At 39.2% G+C, this 19,972-nt stretch overlaps 3 protein-coding genes across 4 annotated transcripts; 1 reads left to right on the forward strand and 2 right to left on the reverse strand.

Annotated features, from left to right (window-relative positions):
* Nucleotides 1–611: 611 nt before the first annotated feature.
* On the forward strand, nucleotides 612–7,598 carry LOC115359953 (high mobility group protein HMGI-C). Of its 2 annotated transcripts, none has more exons than XM_030052660.1 (6): nucleotides 612–787; nucleotides 2,532–2,732; nucleotides 2,903–2,986; nucleotides 4,899–4,949; nucleotides 5,112–5,150; nucleotides 6,244–7,598. In XM_030052660.1, exons 2-6 carry the CDS (start codon nucleotides 2,628–2,630, stop codon nucleotides 6,325–6,327), a joined length of 363 nt encoding a protein of 120 aa, XP_029908520.1. In that variant the 5' UTR covers nucleotides 612–787; nucleotides 2,532–2,627; the 3' UTR covers nucleotides 6,328–7,598. The 2 variants fall into 2 exon arrangements, with proteins under 2 accessions (XP_029908520.1, XP_029908521.1); XM_030052661.1 differs by having other exon boundaries at nucleotides 2,563–2,732.
* Nucleotides 7,599–9,276: 1,678 nt separating this feature from the next.
* Nucleotides 9,277–14,329, reverse strand: c5h3orf18 (chromosome 5 C3orf18 homolog). The gene is made up of 5 exons (XM_030052659.1): nucleotides 13,973–14,329; nucleotides 12,540–12,973; nucleotides 12,121–12,146; nucleotides 11,553–11,682; nucleotides 9,277–9,998 (listed from the first exon to the last, which is right to left on the reverse strand). The coding sequence occupies exons 2-5, from the start codon at nucleotides 12,801–12,803 to the stop codon at nucleotides 9,918–9,920; spliced, it is 501 nt and encodes a 166-aa protein (XP_029908519.1). The 5' UTR covers nucleotides 12,804–12,973; nucleotides 13,973–14,329; the 3' UTR covers nucleotides 9,277–9,917.
* Nucleotides 14,330–14,826: 497 nt separating this feature from the next.
* On the reverse strand, nucleotides 14,827–19,020 carry LOC115359236 (calglandulin). Its single transcript, XM_030051598.1, has 5 exons — nucleotides 18,970–19,020; nucleotides 18,264–18,438; nucleotides 15,774–15,918; nucleotides 15,447–15,547; nucleotides 14,827–14,873 (listed from the first exon to the last, which is right to left on the reverse strand). The coding sequence occupies exons 1-5, from the start codon at nucleotides 19,018–19,020 to the stop codon at nucleotides 14,827–14,829; spliced, it is 519 nt and encodes a 172-aa protein (XP_029907458.1).
* Nucleotides 19,021–19,972: the final 952 nt, after the last annotated feature.

The raw sequence follows: 19,972 nt of genomic DNA on the forward strand, positions 1-19,972 counted from the left end.
CAAGACAGCATGAACTTTCACCACATTTAAACTTTGAAAGGAAATATTTACCATGGTTTTAACATTGTGAAAAACAGTTTGGGCATCTTGCGTGTGCACCAGCTCAATCATGCCTTTTTGCTCATGACTATTCATTTCTAAAGTACAGTCTGTGCAGTGCACCAGCAACCTGATGTGAGGTTGTTTTTTTTTTTTTTTTTTTTTTCTTAGTTATGACTTGGAGAAATTTCAAAATGTCTGCATTTTAGATGAGGAGATAACAGCAGCAAGACGAGTGAAACCTCTGATTCAAACAGTCAAACTAGTCTGGTCTCCTCCTGGCTTCTGCTGGGACAGCTTGAACCTATTCCTCATGTTGGTGTGGACCCTGTCCCAGATCCCTGGAGGTCCCCAGACCCTACATTGGGAACCAGTGGTCTAGCCTATACCCTGTATGATGCCCATCTCTCTCTGGTGGGTGGTCCACTGAGCTTTTAGGGGCGGGGTCCACTGTTTCAACCCTCCTACCCTGCTCTTTCTTGAAACATGCTTTAATAGAGAAAGTATGCAATGCATACTGCTCAGCTATAACCCCCTTTATACTTCAACTGGGGTGACTGGACGTCTGGGGATCACGTACATTTCCGATTCAAGGAGGAGAGACAGATATTACCCTTTCATTCCAGCCAATAAGACGGGGCGATAGGCTTTACTAAGATTTTCAGAGTTGTTGTACAGGACCACAGAGTAGGCTGACTGTCTGAACTTCCAGGTAACAGCAAACAAGGACACATCTTGCCGACGCAAGGTAAGTTTAAATGTTTTTGTTGCTGTCATTGTGCAGCCTCTGATATTTGACACTGCTCCCTTTTGCTGCAAGCAGACAAGCCACTGAACAACACGGGCTGTGTCTGGAGCAATTGATTTAAGATGTTTTTTGCACCTGTATTACTTGCCTTTTGCCTTGTTCTTCTACAAAGTTTTGTCGCTCTTGCCGGCGGTGGCTACATCCAGTTTTGCTGGACCTGTTATCACTGCAGAAGTCATTTGAAATTGCGCAAGTGATGGAAGTTGTTGCTTTCGCTGGGTGGTGAGCCCCGACTTTACACTTTAACATTGATGGCCTCGACTCTTGTTTTGGCGTCTACATGTGCCGGTTACTCAACCGAAGTGTGAGCTATCTACTGTACTCAATTACAGTCCAAACGTGAGGAGCTGCCTTCATAGTGTAGGTCAGAGCGCCACACACACCTCTTTACAGTTGTTAAAGTATGTTCTTTATGGTTGTAAATGACGCCCCATATGCAAAAAAAAAAAAAAAAAAAAAAAAAAAAAAAAAGCACAGCCCGTGCTATACTTAATCGCCAAACACACTCGTTCAGACGGTGGATATCCTGCTGCTAAAGTGTAGGTCGTGTTTCTTAACGCCGAAACGAGTTTAGGAACAACAGCGCCGTGCGTCAGGTCTGTTTTTTGGCTTTATATCGTTTCAACCGGAGCGCATACATACTTCCTGCTTCGATACGGGCGTTTTGATAGGCTGTGCTGGCAATTAGTGTTTGGCACATTCCTTTTTTTGGGGATCTCGACGGTGTGTGTTAAATGATCACCTCGGGACTAGTATCACAACACCCAATTTAGAGCTTTCTTTCTTTTTTCCCCCTTCCTTTCTTTTTATTTTTGGGTAAAACTTGTAATAACAATGTAATACATCATATGAGGGTAATTGTAAATTTCACAACAAAACTAGTTGCCTCTGTCCTTATGGGGATATTATAGTGACATCATAAGGGATATAAATATCATTGATTATGATAAGTTGAGCATCACAATCTGTAAGTTTCAAGGAATATTGCAGTGATTTTTCATTTCAGCTCTGCTTGTAGCCTGGTTTCTACTCTAACAGCTTCAGTGTGCTTACTTTTCTCTACTGTAATTTCACAATTTCCACAGCAATTAAAAAAAAGCAGCATCAGCACACCTATAGCCGGTAATAGCCTGCTTAAACACCCGCTGAGAAATGGTTCCCAGGGTCTGGATAGAAAGATGGGCACCCCAGATCCAGATTTTGGATGGTATATTGAGTTGTGAATATCTGTGCTACTTTTAGTCACTGCAGACCATCTCATGTTTCCCTGCATTTGCCAAACCCCTGTCTGTGTTCGGATGAACCTGCAATGACTGGTGCCAAGGCTTATATATAAGCAGTTCTCACGCTCTCACTGCAAACAGGATCCTATGTGATTTTTTTGAATCATCCCTTCAGTGCCACATTGAGCATATGTTGAAAATGGTTTTGGTGAGAAAGAAAATGGATCGAGCAGAAGCAAGAAAATGTATTTTATGCAGAAAGAAAAATGGATTGAATGTGTGTGGAAATATGTAGTGGAATGTCCAGTCAAAACATTTCATTCCTCAAAGATTATTTTAACATTTATAAACATATAATTAGTACACATCCAAGTATGGTATTTATAATCCAATATGCCAATCCGAATTTACTTATTCAAAATTGGTAAGTTGTGTTCCCCTGTCTTTGCCTGTGTCCCCAGCCTCTGACACTCAGGTCTTCTCCTGCTCTAGCCCTTGAGGCCTCTCCCTCAGGCTTCGATGCCCACACTGTTTGAAGCTGGTGGAAAGACACAGGTATGAGTAACAGTGGGACCAAAGAGCCGTCTCCCCAGCCAGGCACTGCCCAGTCACCTCCCGAGCCTCAGCGCAGGGGAAGGGGCCGGCCAAGGAAACAGCAGCAGGTAGGACTTACAATTTTTACAGATCAGGGCTTGCTTTAATTGGAACAAGTGCCATTGTTGACTTTATATTGCTCAGTATTTTATAATGAATTCCAACTCAGTTGTTTCCTGACTGCAGAGAGTAACAGATTCAAGCAAGCTGTTTCAATGGCCAAATCTGTTCTCTCTAGGAACCTGTTGGACCTCCAACTCCAAAGCGGCCCAGAGGACGACCCAAAGGGAGCAAGAACAAGGGTCCCCGAGCTGCACTGAAGGTGCAACATCCTGATCATCTAGAGTATCTAAAACTCTGGTCACATTGTAGATTTCAAAGTCATAGTTAGGGTTCTTACACACACAGTCATATTTTCCTGCTCCATACCAATAGAGTTTGACCTTGCAACTCCTTCCCTGTCACCAGAACACCAGAATGAGATCTTCACTGTTAGTGTACCACTTTTTTTTTTTGAAGGGTGCAGTGCAACACATTTATCAATGAATCATCAGACAGTCCTTCTAGCGCCCCTTCCTTCCAAAATGGCGCAACTACTTTCTTTCCTAGAACTGCCAATGCATCACAGTTTATAATGATCCACTGACCAATTGTTGTGCATCCTTCAAATACACACATATATATATATATATATATATATATATACATTCTGTTTGCTCTTCTATATCCATTTAATTAATTTTGGAGCAACACACTCCCAGTGAGGCTCTTGTTCTGTGACATGGAGTTGAAGGTTCAATGGTACACTCAAATGGAGCAGCAAATACAACTGTAGGAATCTGATCAATCACTCTAATCTCAGAATTGTAGCAAAACATTGTTACTGCATTATACTAGTACTAATATGTTTTGTTCAATGTCAATGTCAATGTCAGCTTTATTTGTATAGCACATTTAAAACAGCCAGTGGCCTACCAAAGTGCTTTACAGTAAAGAAGCAGAAGCAATAAAAGCAATAGCAAGCAATAAAAACAAAAAAAGACATGTAACATATAAAAGACATAAAAACATCAACATAAAAGTATGATAAATAAAAGCCCCATAAAGTCATTATACTCTGCCAAAAGCTAAAGTGAAGTTCAAGTTCATATATTTTCACAACAGCTTTCAGAGGAAATTTACAATTATGCAAACAAATATTCACACATTAACACTACCATCAGGAACATGGCTGTTTATGTAGTTGTAGAGGATTGTATTAGTACACACTGGAATAAAGATGCCCATTGTAGTTTTGCCAAATCCTCACTTAAGTTCAGGTTTGACAGATTTTAAGAGGTCTGTTGTTTTGAGAGGAGTTGTCATACTGTCCCCGCTGGCAGTGATTCATTTAAATAGGAAGCCTGGCAGGAACTGGCTGAGCATTATATGGCGTGCAGCAGATGTATATATAGTAAATAAATTGGTCTTTCCATACAGTTTTTGGGGGGGAAATGTCTAGTTTATGTATTTTATATTGTGGAGACAGGTTGAAAACAGTAGATGACTTCTCAAGATTTTTCTTACATCTAGGAAAAAGAAACACTGCTTTCTCCAACATTACATACATTCAAATGTTTTTTGTATCCGAGCTTGTTAAAATGAGCAAAATTGTAGTATTTTATATTTGATCCTGCAAATAAAAATGCCGATGACCTTAAACCACTGTTTAAGGTGCCACTTTTCTATTTAGGAAATATGAATTTTTAATTTTCAGAGCTCCTTCTCAGATCAATAGGATCTAGAAACAGCATGCAAAAAATGTGGTATCTGGTTGTTGAAATTGATATTATGTTTGTTGAGAGATTACCTCATTTCTTGTTGATGCAGATTTCCAAGTTAATGCGGACACATGTTGACTTTTACAGAGAGATTCTTCTTGTAGACAAGAAGTTGTTTTCACTCTGCCTCCCACTGAGCTCCCTGTGCTGTTGTTTTGTATGATTTGACAATGTTAACCACTGCTAGTAAAATCAAATCAAATGACAATCATCCCAAATACATCTTTTACATATTCTTTCTGCGCAAAGAACAATAGCTGCATGGCCTCTGAAAGGACTGGTTTCATACCTCACTGGCAACTTCTTGACAACTAAAACAGTGATATGGATGCCCTGAATCTTGGCTAATGATCAGTCTAATTTACTTCTTAAAATCACAGATAATCCTTCAACCACTCATTTCTTACTCCTCAGAAAGCAGAGCCAGTTGGGGAGAGACGACCACGTGGGCGACCAAGGAAATGGGTATGGAGCAATTCCTGTCACCATAAAGACATCATGCAGTTCATTGTAAAAGTTGGTCTGAAGCCTCCCAGGTCTTTGTGTATATCAGAACTGTATAATTGCAGTCTTAGAGGGCAGCCTTTCCTTTGTGTTTCATTAATCCAATTGCTTGTCTCTCCACAGCCGCAGAAAGTAGTTCAAGAGGTAACTGAAGAGCAGCAGGTGAGAAAAAAAAAATTTGTATGACAGTACTGCCATGCATATGTTACATTATTGTATTCCTAATAAAACTATTTGTATTTTTTTGACAAGACCAAGACATATTCAAACAGATATGAATTATAAATAAGTATTCTTACTAAAACTAAGGCATATCCTTGGCCTACTCTACCACGATCATCATTCGCACATTATTGACTGACCCTTACAGATGTGGCTGTACGTTTTCTAATGTCCACGTCCTCTGTGAAAGCTTTTTTAGCGGCATGACAACCAGTTTAATAATGCTGGCTTTGCATTAAGCCACATCAGAAAATTGGTCATTTAATTGAGCATTTAATTTTGTGAGAAAAGGCTAAGATCACAATGCTGAGGTATTTCTGATGCTTAATTGGCGCATTGCCTTCCGATTCCAGAGCAGGAAGTTGTGTACACTTTTCAGCACTGTACTCTGCTTGTGTTTTACGTAAACTGACTTCATTATGATATGATTACTTGGAAACGCAGAAACGGCAGTGCTGAATTCCCCAAATACACCTCCAAATACCCCTCTTGAAGCTACTCCAGTTTTGGGTGCCGTTTCTCACCGGGGTGAATGCCAGCCCAGAGCTTGTGAGAAAGTTTGTTTTTACACGCCAACTTGTTCGTTGTATGAACGAACAGATTGCACAACTGTTTTCACCAAAAGGGGCCAGTTCTCTTGATGCCCCCCGCCTGTCTTATCGCGTCCTCTCTGCCGAGCAGCGTTTCAAAGAGGTTAAGATGCTTCAAGAACTGAAACCGTTAGGCAGACTCACTTTCTCAGATGCACACACGCGAAGGGGAAGAATGAGTCAATGTAGAGAGGGGAAACCTGATCTAACTGTTCTCTTCCCCTGTCTTGTTGGTTTCCTGACATAACTGTCGTCTTCCTCACATTTCTAGGTCTGACAGCTGGACCTGTTTCCCCACATGCACACAATCACTCATTGAAATTTTCACACTCATTCTTGTATTGCGTGATTCGTTGCACTGTACATAACGATCCGCAGGCTGTAGACGCAGAGAAAGACATGCACAGACAAAGCGATAGCGTGTTTTGTCCCTCCTGTTCCAGGGCCCTTCAGAAGAGGCTGAGGAGGGTCCGTCACACTCTGAGGCCTCGTCATCTCAGGTTCCAGCGCAGGAGCAAGGGGAGTAGATAGGGTGCCTCTCTACCTACCTCAAGGCTTGGCCTCAAACAAAGAGGGGTACAGTCTGACCCCAATCTATTTTGGGGATTCAGGAGCACGAAAAAAAAATCAAAACAAACAAACAAACAAACAAAAAACAAAACAAACATCATCACAGTGGTTTCTTCTCTGTACAAAAATCATGGGATACTGTAATTTGGGTTTGTTGGTTCACCTCAGTAGTTTGTTGAATGATTGACAAAGCTTTGTTGTTTGAACATTGAATAATTTGGCATATGGACAGGGCTCTTAAGAATGTCTGCTTTACTCAACTTCTGGGCGTGCGTGTGCATGTGTGTGTGGTTGCGTGCGTGTGTGTGTGCGTGCGTTTATGTCAGTGTGGTGTTTGTGTGGAGAAGGGTTGGGATCATGGGTTAAAACGAAGGGAACTGAGGTAAAAAGGAACCAAACTGAACCAACATCCATTGAACAACATTTCTAAATCAACTGTTGTGATCCCACATATCAAATGGGAGCAAGTCGGTGACATTTTTTAGCAATGTTACAATATTTACAGTGTGTGCTGAAGTCATTATCATGAACATAGATGTGAAAAGTTTGATTCCAAAATGCCATATTCATTATAGGGACAACAATGTTACGATGTTATTTGCATACAATTACAGTGTCAGTGTAAACAAGGATATTTAGATAGCTGAGAAGCTTGATGATATTCCTTTACAGCTTTTTTAAAAATGTATTTTTCGCCTTCCTCTACTCTTAGTGTGTAGTCAACAACAGTGTTGACGTGTCATCTTACTGCACTCAGGATTTTACTGTTACATTGCTTTTACACAATATTGAAACCTCAGGTACAAAACAATTCAGGAACATGTTGTCAGTCTACTCGGTTATGATTATTGTGCTATGTTTGTTGTGGATTTCTGATCTGTATTTGACATTAACAGTATGCCTTGACACAAAGACCTCATTTAGACCTCAGTTACCCTCTTTGTCTCTCACTCTACCTCAGTAACACAAAGGACAGAAGATCTCCAACGAAGCGCTTGTCCGCTCCCTCAACAGTAACACACACATTTAAGACACACACAGACACACCAACACAGGCAGGGAAAGAGTTGTAGTGCATGCAAGCCTCCATACAGACACACACACGGATCTTGCAGACAGTTGCAGCAAGCTCGACTCCTATCAGTGTACAAATAAGAATGTCAGTGTCAACACTTTACAAACCTGAAATGAGACTTGGTTTATTATCCTGGGCGACAGTTCAGCCAATAGTTTACAGCAGCTTGTTTTTTTTTTTTTGTTTTTTTTAGGTTGTAGTGTCTTGTGAAATAATTATTTTTGGGTCTGTCACTCCCTTGAGATCTTACAATAACATTTTTTTACTACATCATGTTTTTGTTTCTGATTCTTACACTGTATACTGTATGTGTGACACGCTTAATCCATGTGATTTTAACTGTGGCACATAACTACATAGTGCTGAAATGCATGACAGTAACGCAAAACAACAAGATACCATCCAAGTACTTATCCATAAAGTAACAACGATGTGAAAATTACTGAGTCAATTGTGGGCAGTTAAGCAAATATTAAATGCAGTACATCTGATCCCCCTTCTTTGTTTGTTTGACCATTTTTACTCTCATTTTTAAAAGACATCCAAGGTACTCCAAAATAAATTAAGGAAAGCCTTTTACTCCAGTTGGCTGTTCAGCTAGCCACTGTTTTAAATGTTTTCATAATGAACAGTCACAGATCAGCTTTTTCCCATAACGAAGAACAGCTTTTTATGCTATTTTGGACTAATTTGGATGTCTTTTTCCTTATCACTCTTCCATACAGCCGCCATCCATACTGTCTTTAACCTCAGCAGCTTCAAAGCTTTCTAGCCTCCTGTCTGTTTTTCAAAAACTCGTTTGAGACCTTGTTGAAAAATTTCAACAGCTAACTTGGTCTGGATTACTGCACTTGGTGTGCCTCAAGTTATAATCTGAGTTGCCTCTACTTCCTAAAACGCTGTCCCTCTGTCACCATGCGTGGCCAGATGTTTATTTATCCACTTACACGTCACTTGCTAGTTAGAGATTACGTTGCCTATCACTCGCTAGTTGCTGTCACAACCTAGTTGTTAATGTTGCTTAGTAATTTCTGAAGTGTGTTTTTGTTTTCTGCCTCAAACTGCCTTTTTATTACTGTGCGGTTACCATGCTGTTTCTCAGTGAGTTCATGTATTTCAGAATTGTTTACTAAAATGCTACCAGAACAGCTGAATTCACTGGCAGGAAGTTGTGTTTTCTTGTTTCTCTGCATCGACTTCCCTTCTTTTGCCCTGTGGACTACCTCTGAAAACAGTCACGCCTGGGTCTGCCGCACCATCTCAGAGGAGGTTTTGGTTGGTTTTGCATACAGGCCTACCTCTCCTTTAAACTTGCAAGCAATCCGGATCTTGGCCCTGTGATCTAGACACCTAGCGAGAGCACCACTCCCCGTGATTTTTTGAGATCGAAAAGCAATCCTGTAGTCCATTCATCTCATCTCACTACGCTCATATCACCCATGTTCAGTGGATGTCAGCCTAAAGTAGCGGTGCCTCTTAACTACAGTTGAGTCAATGTTTGTAATTTTACACGAGGTTTGTCCTGTCTTTACAAACTACATGGTGGCAATGTTGTTCTGTGATCTTACTGATATGATATGTTGACATACTTGATCTATTTTCAGTGATTAAAAAGTTGAATTTTCAATAGTTTAACTTGAGAAATCATCCTTTAAGCCTTACTTTTAACAGCAATTTGTAGTCCTGTACCATGTGTAAATGTAAATTTTGTTATGATTCTTTGCAATGTGATTTGTGTTATTCTGCTTCTTTATCGCTTCTCAATAAAATATCACACCTTTCAACTCCGTTTTGTTATATATCCATACAGAACACAGCGCAGACACTGAGAAATGGTTTGAATATGTTTAATGTAGTACTGAAAGAAGCACTCCTGCATTACTCAGTAAAGAAGAAACAAAATGAACTGAAGGGTGACTGTTCACTTTAGGATGGGAGTGGTAACACGTCCAGTGTTTAATCTTGCCATAGTCTTAAGACCACAAAAGCAATAAAATACAACTCAATTTACACTACCTTCTTATCAAACACTGAAGTAGATATCAAAGTTCAGAGGAACTTGGCAAGCTACCAGACCTTGTAACAGCAATGACACCAATGTGATTAAAAGAAATGTGCATTGTATCGCTTTTGTGCACCAAATGATAAACAGTGCAAGATCATCCATGATGTTCCCTCGTGAAATTCCATTATTAAACATTGAAGAAACATGTACAAACGGAAGTGGATGTGAAAATATGAAAATTGTCGGGAGCACATATGATTAAAACACCAGTTATCAGAGTGCCTCACAGCTTGCCCCACCCCAAAAAACATTCACCAAAGCTCCAGTTGTTCCCAAACACTCCAGTTTTCCCTTTTTTTTTTTTTTTTTTTTTTTTTTTTTTTTAATTTTCTTCCTGAGCGACATATCTTCATGATGAGGACAGTAGACCCCACAAGCTCAACTCAGCTATGACTGGTGGAGTGTTGTTAAGCATTGAGAGCATTGGCTACATCTGTGAAGACCAGACGACTGGGCCTCTGCGTCGTCCCCTGGGAGGTTGTGAGAGTCTGCAAGCAAGATGGGCAGCAGGAAGATGGTGAGCACAGTGGGGGGCAAAACAGTAAAACCTCAAGTTACATTGAATTCACATGGTGACTCCAGCTTTGAGTTGCAACAAGATCAGTAATCACTAGTCGTTCTGGTGGAAGTAATAAATATCTGTCACTGATCTGGTTTGGTAGGACCACTGACAGGAGGGACAGGTGAAGGACTCAGACATATTCTAGTAACACACAGCTGAATGTGCTGAATATTTCTGGAGTTAGATGATTGATCACTTCTACAATGCAGCATTTGTTAGTATCCTTCCTGGGGCCTCATGTATAAAACTGTGGAAATTTAATTGTAAAAATGTGTGCACAAAAAGTGAGTACTCATTCTCTTCTGTCAGATTAAAAAAAAACTAAATGTAAGGCTGTTTCTCTTGCTCGAATGACAGTCATAATGAAATAGGGCGCTTTATGTGCATTCCCCTATTTAGCATTTAATGGATGCTCAAATGCATCAAATCCTATATTTTCCAAGTTCATGCAGTTCAACCCTGACAGGTGGTTAATTTTCCAGGTATCCACACGGCTATTTTGATAACTACTTTTTAATTAACTAATTTAATTTAAGATCATCAGGTTGTAGGACAGAGTTAAGTTTTGTTTTGTTTTATTTTGTTTTTTTTACTGATCTAAGGACAGGAGAGGGACGGATTTCTTATCACACATGCACACAACAACCACCATAATAATATAATAATAGTAGTAATAATAGTATTTTACTTACTTTTTTACTTTGCATATACATCGTGTATACATCTGGCCCCAGGAGTTTTTTATGTGTAATCATTTAGTGATGGAACCACAAAAGAAAGGAGATGAAAGATATTTGTATGTGTGTGTGTGTGTCTGAAATCAGTTAGAAAGACTGTTAACCTACTAGACTGTGAAGCTGAAAAAAGGATCAGTAGTGTGAAATAAAAGGTTTAGGAACATGGATCAAAACACACAGGCGATACTTTACCATTTTGCCTTTTACCATTATGCCATTGTCAAAACTTAAAAGAAATGAAAGAAAACGGTGAATTATGACAGGAAAACAACCTTTTTTTTCATTAAATCAAATTTTATAGACTCAAAAGAGAAGTGAGAGACTTAAGTAACTTTGTGTACATTACATAATTAGTAGAGCATGGATATATTATGACAAAAAAAAACATCAAAACAATGTCAAACTGACATTTAAATATAACTATACTTCAAAATAAAGGGTGAAAACACCACCAGCTGAAGTTCACCTTGAAATGGATGTTGTGACTGATACAGCTGTGGAATATGGTTAGCCTTGCTTTTACGCCCGTCAGACCATTAATTCAGCACTTTGGGTCTAATGAGGGCATTTTCATTCCACCAAGAGGACAGAAATGTTTCACCAAATCAAAATTCTCTCAGGACACCTTTTATCCCTGATTTACCTGTGTTTGTTTGTTTTTAAATCAATTCATCTATTTTCATTATTTATTTTATCCGGTGCCTGTGCCTGTGCAGTTCAGAGTGATCTTGGGACTGGCCTACCTTGGCGTTGGGGCCCGTGAGGCTGCCATCCCGGCCGTGGTCCAGCAGTTCCTGTTCCAGCAGGTCATCCTGTTCTTCCGCCGGGTCAAAGTTGTACATGGGCATGAGCTGGTGCCTCAGCTTCTCCAACCTGCATGGCAACAGTTCAGAGGTCAAGACTGATATCACGGTCCGTAGTAAGGCTGTATTATGTTGATATCATGATATGACACAGGATGTTGTCTGGGATTTTGGATGTTATAATGTTGTAATATGGCATAAGTGATTCTTTTCCAGGTTTTACAGATTGCACTGCGGTAAAGGGATGCAACTTTTTCAACTTATTAGTCTGTTCGAGCTTCCTGCATGGTCATCATATCCACAATACTACTGATTGTTTATCAAAACATTATCTTGGGTGGTAATTTTGTATGACAACATTGTGACAATATCAATATCAATATCAAGGCATTCAACCACAGATATTGTGATATTTCATTTTGTCCGTATCATCCAGCCATAATCCACAGGAAGACAAAATAAATATTAAGCCTCGTGAGATCAGTAAAGAAAAGCTAAATAAACTCACCGCTTCCGTTTCCGAATGTACAGCATCTTACATGGAGAAAGAGAGACATCATGGGAAGGAGAGCCAAGTCATTATAAAGTTATTATTTTATCAATGAGCAACTGCTCCAAAAATATGAAACTATCCACCATCAAACAGTTTTTGTGTTGACAAATAAGTGATAGAGAGGAGAGATATAATATATTTGAAATATTATGACACAAATGTAATAACTTATCGAAGAAGAGAGTGGAGTGTGATGTGCAGTTATTGCAATTAACTGAGGCAAAGGGTTTTGATATTAAGATACTGCCAGAACGGTGCAGAAACCAGCAGAGGATGTAATAAGCATCCCAGCTGATTCAGAAGAACTGAAAACAAGTGAGGACTTGTAAAAAGAAAAAAAAAGTATTATAGTGTTTAACTACTTTATTTCTTACAATTGCAACTGCCAGGCCAATAACCGTGATGATGCCGAAGGGTAGCAGCACCATTCCCATCCCTGAGCCCTCGACTACCACCTCTGGAAACTTGGTGGCATTGAAACTGGTCTCATTTGTTGTGATGGTAACAGTCATTAGTGTTGTTCTGGAGGTGATATTGTCCCTGGCGGTTGTGCTTGTTGAGAGGAAAGGGATTGTGGTGGCAGTTGTGGCAGTTGTGGAGAGAAAGCTCGCAGTTGTCTTAGCTGTAGTCAAAGCCATGGTCGTGTGTAGCAGTTCCAACTGATGAGTGTATTTTGAACGTCTAAATGGATGTTTGTGTGCCTCTCAGTCTCCAGCGTGTCTCATGGTCGACGCAGGTGTCCTCCCTCTGGCATGGCATCTGCTGAAGCGTTGGACAGGCTCTGGCCATGTAATCCCAGGAGCTAAACCTGAAATATACAGGTTCACACCATCTTACCGGTACATTTTTACCGTTACCGCCCCAAAGGAAACGCAACATGATCACTCAGGGCTAAGAATTAAGAAAACAAAACAAAAACAAAGCCCCACCTCTACAATGTTATCCGAATGAAACCCATAAGTGATTGTGCCAGCAGGGTTGTGGTGGGTGTTTTGGGCAGGATGTGGGTAGCAGAGGCACACAAGACGGGTGGCATAACAAAGCAGATAAAATACTGTAGAATGCCAACCACTCAAATTGTAGCATGCACAGTGAGGCAAATGTGTCAGAAGTGTGTTCGAACTTCAAAATCAAACTTACACCTACACACACAAATACCGCATATGGGTTCCATAAATACCCACTGCATCCAAGACACAGTGCATGTACCCACCACCCACACATGTGCACATCTCAGCGACATGAGATTGAGATTTTAGGTCCCTATCAGCAATTCCCGGTGAGGAATAATATTTGCACATTTTGGGTATTCATGTTTTTTTTTTTTTTTTTAATAACATTTACATAATATGGATTACTGTCATGTTTGCTGTCCATTTTAAAGCAAGCGTTACCACACTGTAGTCTGTGTGCAGTGACACAGGAAGGCGGTGAAAACAAAGACATAAGATCCATTCCGCCTTCCTTAGTGCATCCTGTCTGCTCGCACTCTTAATGAGGAACATGTGCAGCTAAAGCAAACAACCAATGGAAACCAAGAGCTCGATTCAGTCACTGCTGCTGTCCAGTTAAAAACAAGCTTATGCTGCATACACAGTGCATTTGATGTTTACATAATACAAGATGGTCATCTTTGTCTGAGTCGATTCATGCTCATATTTCTATGTCTTAGTGATACATGACATGTTATTTTCAGTCAGCGTGTATTACACCTCAGCTGTCCCATGCAAATGGCTGGGCTACTAATCCTACCAACGTGACCAGCTCTTACTCCATGTGCCTCTACAGATTAGAGATGTATACGTACCTTAACATATAACATGTAGAGTTCAAAGGGGAGTTGCAGCGGGGGACTAGCTAGGGAAGGGAAATTTTCATTGGAAGAGGGAACGTTTCCCCCTCTTTCTACCCCTCCTCCTCTGCTTCTCCCCGTAGCAATACAGGCGCTACACAGGCTGTTTACATGGAAAACACAGCCATTTTCTCTGTGGATGGACTCTGCACAACCGGTAACCCTATCCCCAGCAGCCTCCGACAGATCCCCTTGCTGTTCTTCCGCTTGCCTCCTAGGATTTACTCCCCCCTGTCCAGCCCTTTCTTGTGTTTCACATAGCAGAAGCTGCTCCAGGGATGCTGCAAACAGAGATCTGTGCTGCAAGCTCCCTCCCCCATCACCCTGTAATTGGTCTAATGGCTTAAAGATGATAGATGCGGTTGGCTCCCTCAGCTGTCTATTTGGCTTTGCAGGGATGAGAGTGGGATTTAATAGCTCTGCACACCAGATGCTGTCAGGCCCATGCGAATGACTGCATCCGGGTGAGGAAATTAACCCTATGATGTCTTCCCTCCAACCCTCAAGGACCTGAATCCACTCAAATAGAAACACACAAGCAGAAAAAAACTTTCACTGAAGCATCTGTGTTATTATTTTAGTGGGAAGTATTTGTACAATTCCTCATGAGTCACACATATGTAGTTATGGCACATATTTCCATTAGTGGAATTATGAATATGTTAAAAAACAAAACAAACAAAAAAAAAAAACAGCAACAGTTTTCATGTTTTATCATCAAATGTGATTGAAACATAAGGCTGTGTGTGCAAAGCAGCAGAACAAAAATATCCACAGGATTGAGTGCGAGGGCCATTCCTTTCATTGAGTCATCCGCTCATTTTGAATGAATCACCAGTCATCATGGCCACAAATTCTGAAAGAATAATAGGCAGCAATAAAGGGTATTATATTTCTATTATTTACTTTACTGTATCAGTTTATCATTTCATCTTCATAGTATCATGCACCAACAATAGGAATGTGGGCAAAAAAAAAAAAAAAATAACAGTAATCAGTGACAAAAATGTATTAGCACATTTTTTTTTATTCTCCACTTTTAATTGAAATGTTAACAAAACAGTCCTTGTTTGAGAGAACTAAAATGTTGGGATGATTTTTTTTCCCCCATTCCTTTGATTTACATAGCTGTTGCTGCATGGAATGGCAACTTGGTGAGTCAAACTGAAATAACAAAAGGAATAAATCTATCTATCCAAAAAGTTTACAATTTATTTTGAATGCCATAAAGAGTAAATGTTCACTGTGAATTTAAATATTTCCACACTAAATCAAAACAGTGGAAAAACAACATCTTTTGTTTCTGAACAATGAGAGTATCACGTCAAATTTTTGTTCTTACTGAGATAAATGTCTACAAAAAAAGACCACTGGCCGTATACAGCATGATGACAACTAGTTATTCTGAGCTTGATCTGACTTCTCATACCTTCATAATCGATGGTTCCATCTCCATCTTTATCTGCCTCCTTCATCATCTGCTCTGCCTCGATTTCATTAAGTGGCTCTCCTGCATTCATCAGTACATATCTGCAAAGGATATGAAACATAAAGGAATACTGAAAGAACATGAAAGAGTGGGGGGTCCTGGGTTATGAGAGAGTAACATTTGCTATATAGCTAGAATATTTTTAATGTAGATTGTGGAGAATTAATTTATTCAGGACATTCACTGGAAAATAAAATAGAAAACCTTTCCTTTAAAAGGAGATTTTATCTTAGACCTTGCAAAAATGTTGTCAAATATTACTCTTACTTCAGCGTGTTCCACTCAATATATCCTTTGGCCTCTTTGTCAAACACTTTAAAAGCAGCTCGGAGTTCAGCATCCTGGTTTTTTGTTCGTTCGTGGTAGAGCGCCATTAGACCCAAGAAGCTGTCACAGTTAAATGTGCCTTTACCTGAAATTTCACAAAAAACAATGTAAAGCAGCAGCAGCAGCATTATCAAAGTGCAACTATAAAACGCTGATATTTATTCGTTAATTTGTAGATAGACAAACAGGCAGGCAGACAGACAGAAAAACACATTAGGCAGCTTGAAATGTTTACAGCCTATTTGAGATGAAAGGAATTTAATATAACATATCACACTTTAGTGATAAATAAAACTATCTAATGATGGTTGAAAACTGTATTGTTATTCCACACAAACATATCTACTTCCAACTTTGTAGAGATAATAAATATCTCACTTTGTCTCTTGCAGCTCTGGTATAAAGCTACATATCTCTGTATCTACAAAAAGTCTCAGCTCCCACAACTTCTCCGTAAAAAAGGCTAATTTAAAGGGAAAAAAACTTATATAAAAATATATATCTTTGGACAGATATATTTCTTGTTGATTTTTTACCTCCAAAATATCAGGAACCATGTGGATGAATCGTTGTGGCACTTTAAAAATCTTGGCCATTTTAGTTGAACTAATGCAGAATTAATAAACTTTCAAAGTAAAATTTAAAGACTCCTAAAGGACAGCAAAATACAGTTTTGAGCAAACAATAAATTTATTTTTGAAACAGAAAGTGGGATTAGATTATAAAACCTGGGAAGCATTCACAGCCAATGTTTCCTATAAGCTGACATTCTAATGACCTGCTTCTCATAATTAATTACATTAACCACATCATAATACTTTGTTTTTACTCAGTCATTTTATTTTATTTTTTTTTTTTTTTTTAGTTTGGAGGTTTTGGAGGCTAATTAAATCAGATGCAGTAAGGTTTAGTGAGTTGACGTCCCTGCCTTGAGCTACCAGTTTTTTTTTTTGTTTGTTTGTTTGTTTGTTTTTTGGCATACTTCCTGTGTTGTGAGACACATCGATTTAATCCTCCAGCATGACAACAACAGGAGGATGACACCCCTGACCACTTGTCTTTTTGACTGATTTGTATGATTTATGAGTCATTTTGAGGGAAGATATTTATTGACACAGCAGGAAATCAATAATTATTGCTAGAATTAGGAACAAATTGTAAATTTACAATAGAAAAAGGCATTTTAACCCTTAAATGCATAAGTGGGTAAAAATTACCTGTGTTGGTTGTTGTTGTTGTTGTTGTTGTTGTTTTGTTTTTTGTAATATCTTTGTAATTACAATATTTCATCTTTTCATGTTCTAGGTATTCCTAAAAAATATTGTTTTTGATACCATCACATTCAGTTTTTTTTAAATTTACTTTTTGCACTTTTTGTACTGAGAATAATACTTTGTCTTACTGCCCCAGGTGTCCATAAGTGGGTCTAAAACCTTATGAAGTACAAAGCCTGTTTATTGTTGAGCAATTCAAATGTCAGCTGTGTAACCACAGACTATTTTACACATTTTTATATAATATTATATCACATCATATCAATATTATCAATATTATATACTTTTTGTTAATGGCTGAACTATTCAAAATAGCCTGATAATATTATTATAGGTTTGGTGGTTGCAGGGGCGCCGCCAGGAATTTTGGGCCCCATGAAAAAAAAATAGATATCTATTTACTCGATGATGGTTTAATAATTTTATATTAGTTTTTACCTATTTTTTAGGGCCCCTGTCAGGCAAGGGCCCTTGGAATTGTCCTAACTTTTCCCCCACATATGGTGCCCCTGGGTGATTGTTGCGTACAAACAGTAGAGCAACAAGAGAGAGGTAGATGCTTAGGCTACTAACCAGGACATTTGTTTTACATTTTTACATGGCCACGAACCTGCAGCCTAATTAGCTTGGAAGCCCATATAATAGGTGAGATCCCGGTTTGATTTGATGTTAAGTATTACTGTTAAAAATGTGTCAACATTATTGTGCACTAAATATGTTTATTTAATAAATGTTGGTAAAAAAAAAAAAAAAAAAAAAAAAGATAAAAAATAATCAGCTTAAATTATTGCAAAATACATTGACTCTAATACGGTTCAGTTTTGACCCACTCATGGAGGAGTGTAGGTTCCACTTTAAGGGTTAATCAAGTCAAAATGGGAATTATCGACCATGGACACAAATCACATATAGAGAAATACTGACACCTAGAGTTTAAAGTGAATACCTACAGTAAACACACTGCTACAATCTCTTTTTTTCTATTGTGGTTTTCCTCTGTACAAGATAACTTTTCAGGATTACAGGTTGAATAGTTGCTTCAGGCTAATGTGTTGTGTATAGGTCTATATATATAGATAGTGTGTCATTATCACAACCTGCCACAGTCATTTGTTTTCATGGCAAGGAGTTTGCAATAACTGCAGTATATATTCACCATCTTTGTCCACATCTTTGGCCATCTGGCTGAGCTCTCTCTTTGTGGGATTGATTCCCATTAAACTCATCAGTCTCTCCAGTTCCTGTGTCTTCACATCTCCATTTCCCTCCTCATCGAACATCTCAAAAACCCCTTTGTACTCGGTGATCTGCTCTTGTGTGAGCTTGCTGGCCTATGGGATATAGGAATCAAGGCTAAGTTAATTAATGCAGTGCATTTTTCTGGATATCAACAATGAGAAAGTAAAGGAATATTTATAGATTGGCACAGTGAAGCTTCAGAAATAATTTTCTGATGAATTTAACAACAGCTATTAATTTTGGTTCTGCATAGGTTAATGATAGTAAATCATCTTGGATTGTGTGCGAGGTCAGTTAATGTCAAAAATGAGGTACTCACCATTTGTCTGGTAATACAGAGCAGCTGAGCTGTGTGTAAAGGCAAGTGAAACTGTAGAATGAGATGATGTCTTAGGCACAGAATTACCAGACCTATGCTGCCCTTTCCCCAGAGTTTAGTAAAACCTGAGTTAACACCTTTTATGGCATTTAGAGGATGGGCTTACTGCTCACCCATGAGGAATATTTAGATACTGATCTCAAACAACAAATGCAATAGAGAAATCATACGGGCAAATATTCTATTAGGTACACTTTTCACATTTTTCACTTTTCATTCTCAAAGAAACCAAGGTAAAAAGTACCAAACTCAATGTGTTAACCAGCATCAGATTTAATTTGTGTGACCTCGACATCACATGTTCCACTTATGGGACTTGCAGTTATCTTCCTGTGAGCCACCAGCAGGTGTTGTGCGGTCCCCAGTGAATCTCATGAAAGCATCACCAAATAAGGCGGCTCTTAACTGCCAAAGGTTATTTCGAACATTGCATAGGGAACATTAACAAAGTCACATTTGTCATTGAAATTTGGCAACTGAGGGGAAAGGGGCAGCTGAGGGCAAAAGGTTGTGAGCCAATGGATGCAATATGCTTCCAGCAATCCTTGTATAGTATAAAAGCTTGAATAAAGATACTAAAAACCTGGAAAATGTAACACACATATTATAAAATAGGATCACAGGTTAGGCTGGTTTGACTGGTTAAGAGCGAGTTAGTCAATTTTTTTCCAAGGATGGCAAAGTCATTTGAGAGGTCATTTTGGCTTATTGGCATATTAGTTATGGTGAAGGCTAGGGTTAGGCAGAAGTCGGTTTTGGCTAAGATTAAGGAAACAGTGTAGAGAATGAAAGTCAATTAGGTCATGATGTTGCCATCCTAGGGGAAAATATGGCACATACAGTATAGGATCCTACTAACCCATAACCTGTGGGGGTGATCCCAACCTAGGAATTAGTATAAAATCACTGACAGTGAGCCAACAGGTAAAAGTTTGGCTGAAAATCTATCTATCTATATGTATATAGATAGATTTTTTCTTAAAGTTTTTATATTTATTAACAAAAAATGGTAATGGCTTCTCCTGCAGCTGGCTGGTTGGTATTGAAGCCTGTGGACGGAGCTGGACAGAAGGGCAGATCATGCGGTCCTCCTCCACTTGGGGGCCTTATGTCTTGCTCAAACCTCCTGCACACCTCCACTCTGGTCTGCTCTGGTCACAAACAATCTGCACACCACTGCTCGTTCCCAGATCAGTGCCGAGTTGGTTGGTGGTTACGTGTCCAGTGTAGGCACTCCGCACAGGTGA

Source organism: Myripristis murdjan, chromosome 5 (genome assembly GCF_902150065.1).
Source record: "Myripristis murdjan chromosome 5, fMyrMur1.1, whole genome shotgun sequence".
NCBI classification, from domain to species: Eukaryota; Metazoa; Chordata; class Actinopteri; order Holocentriformes; family Holocentridae; genus Myripristis; species Myripristis murdjan.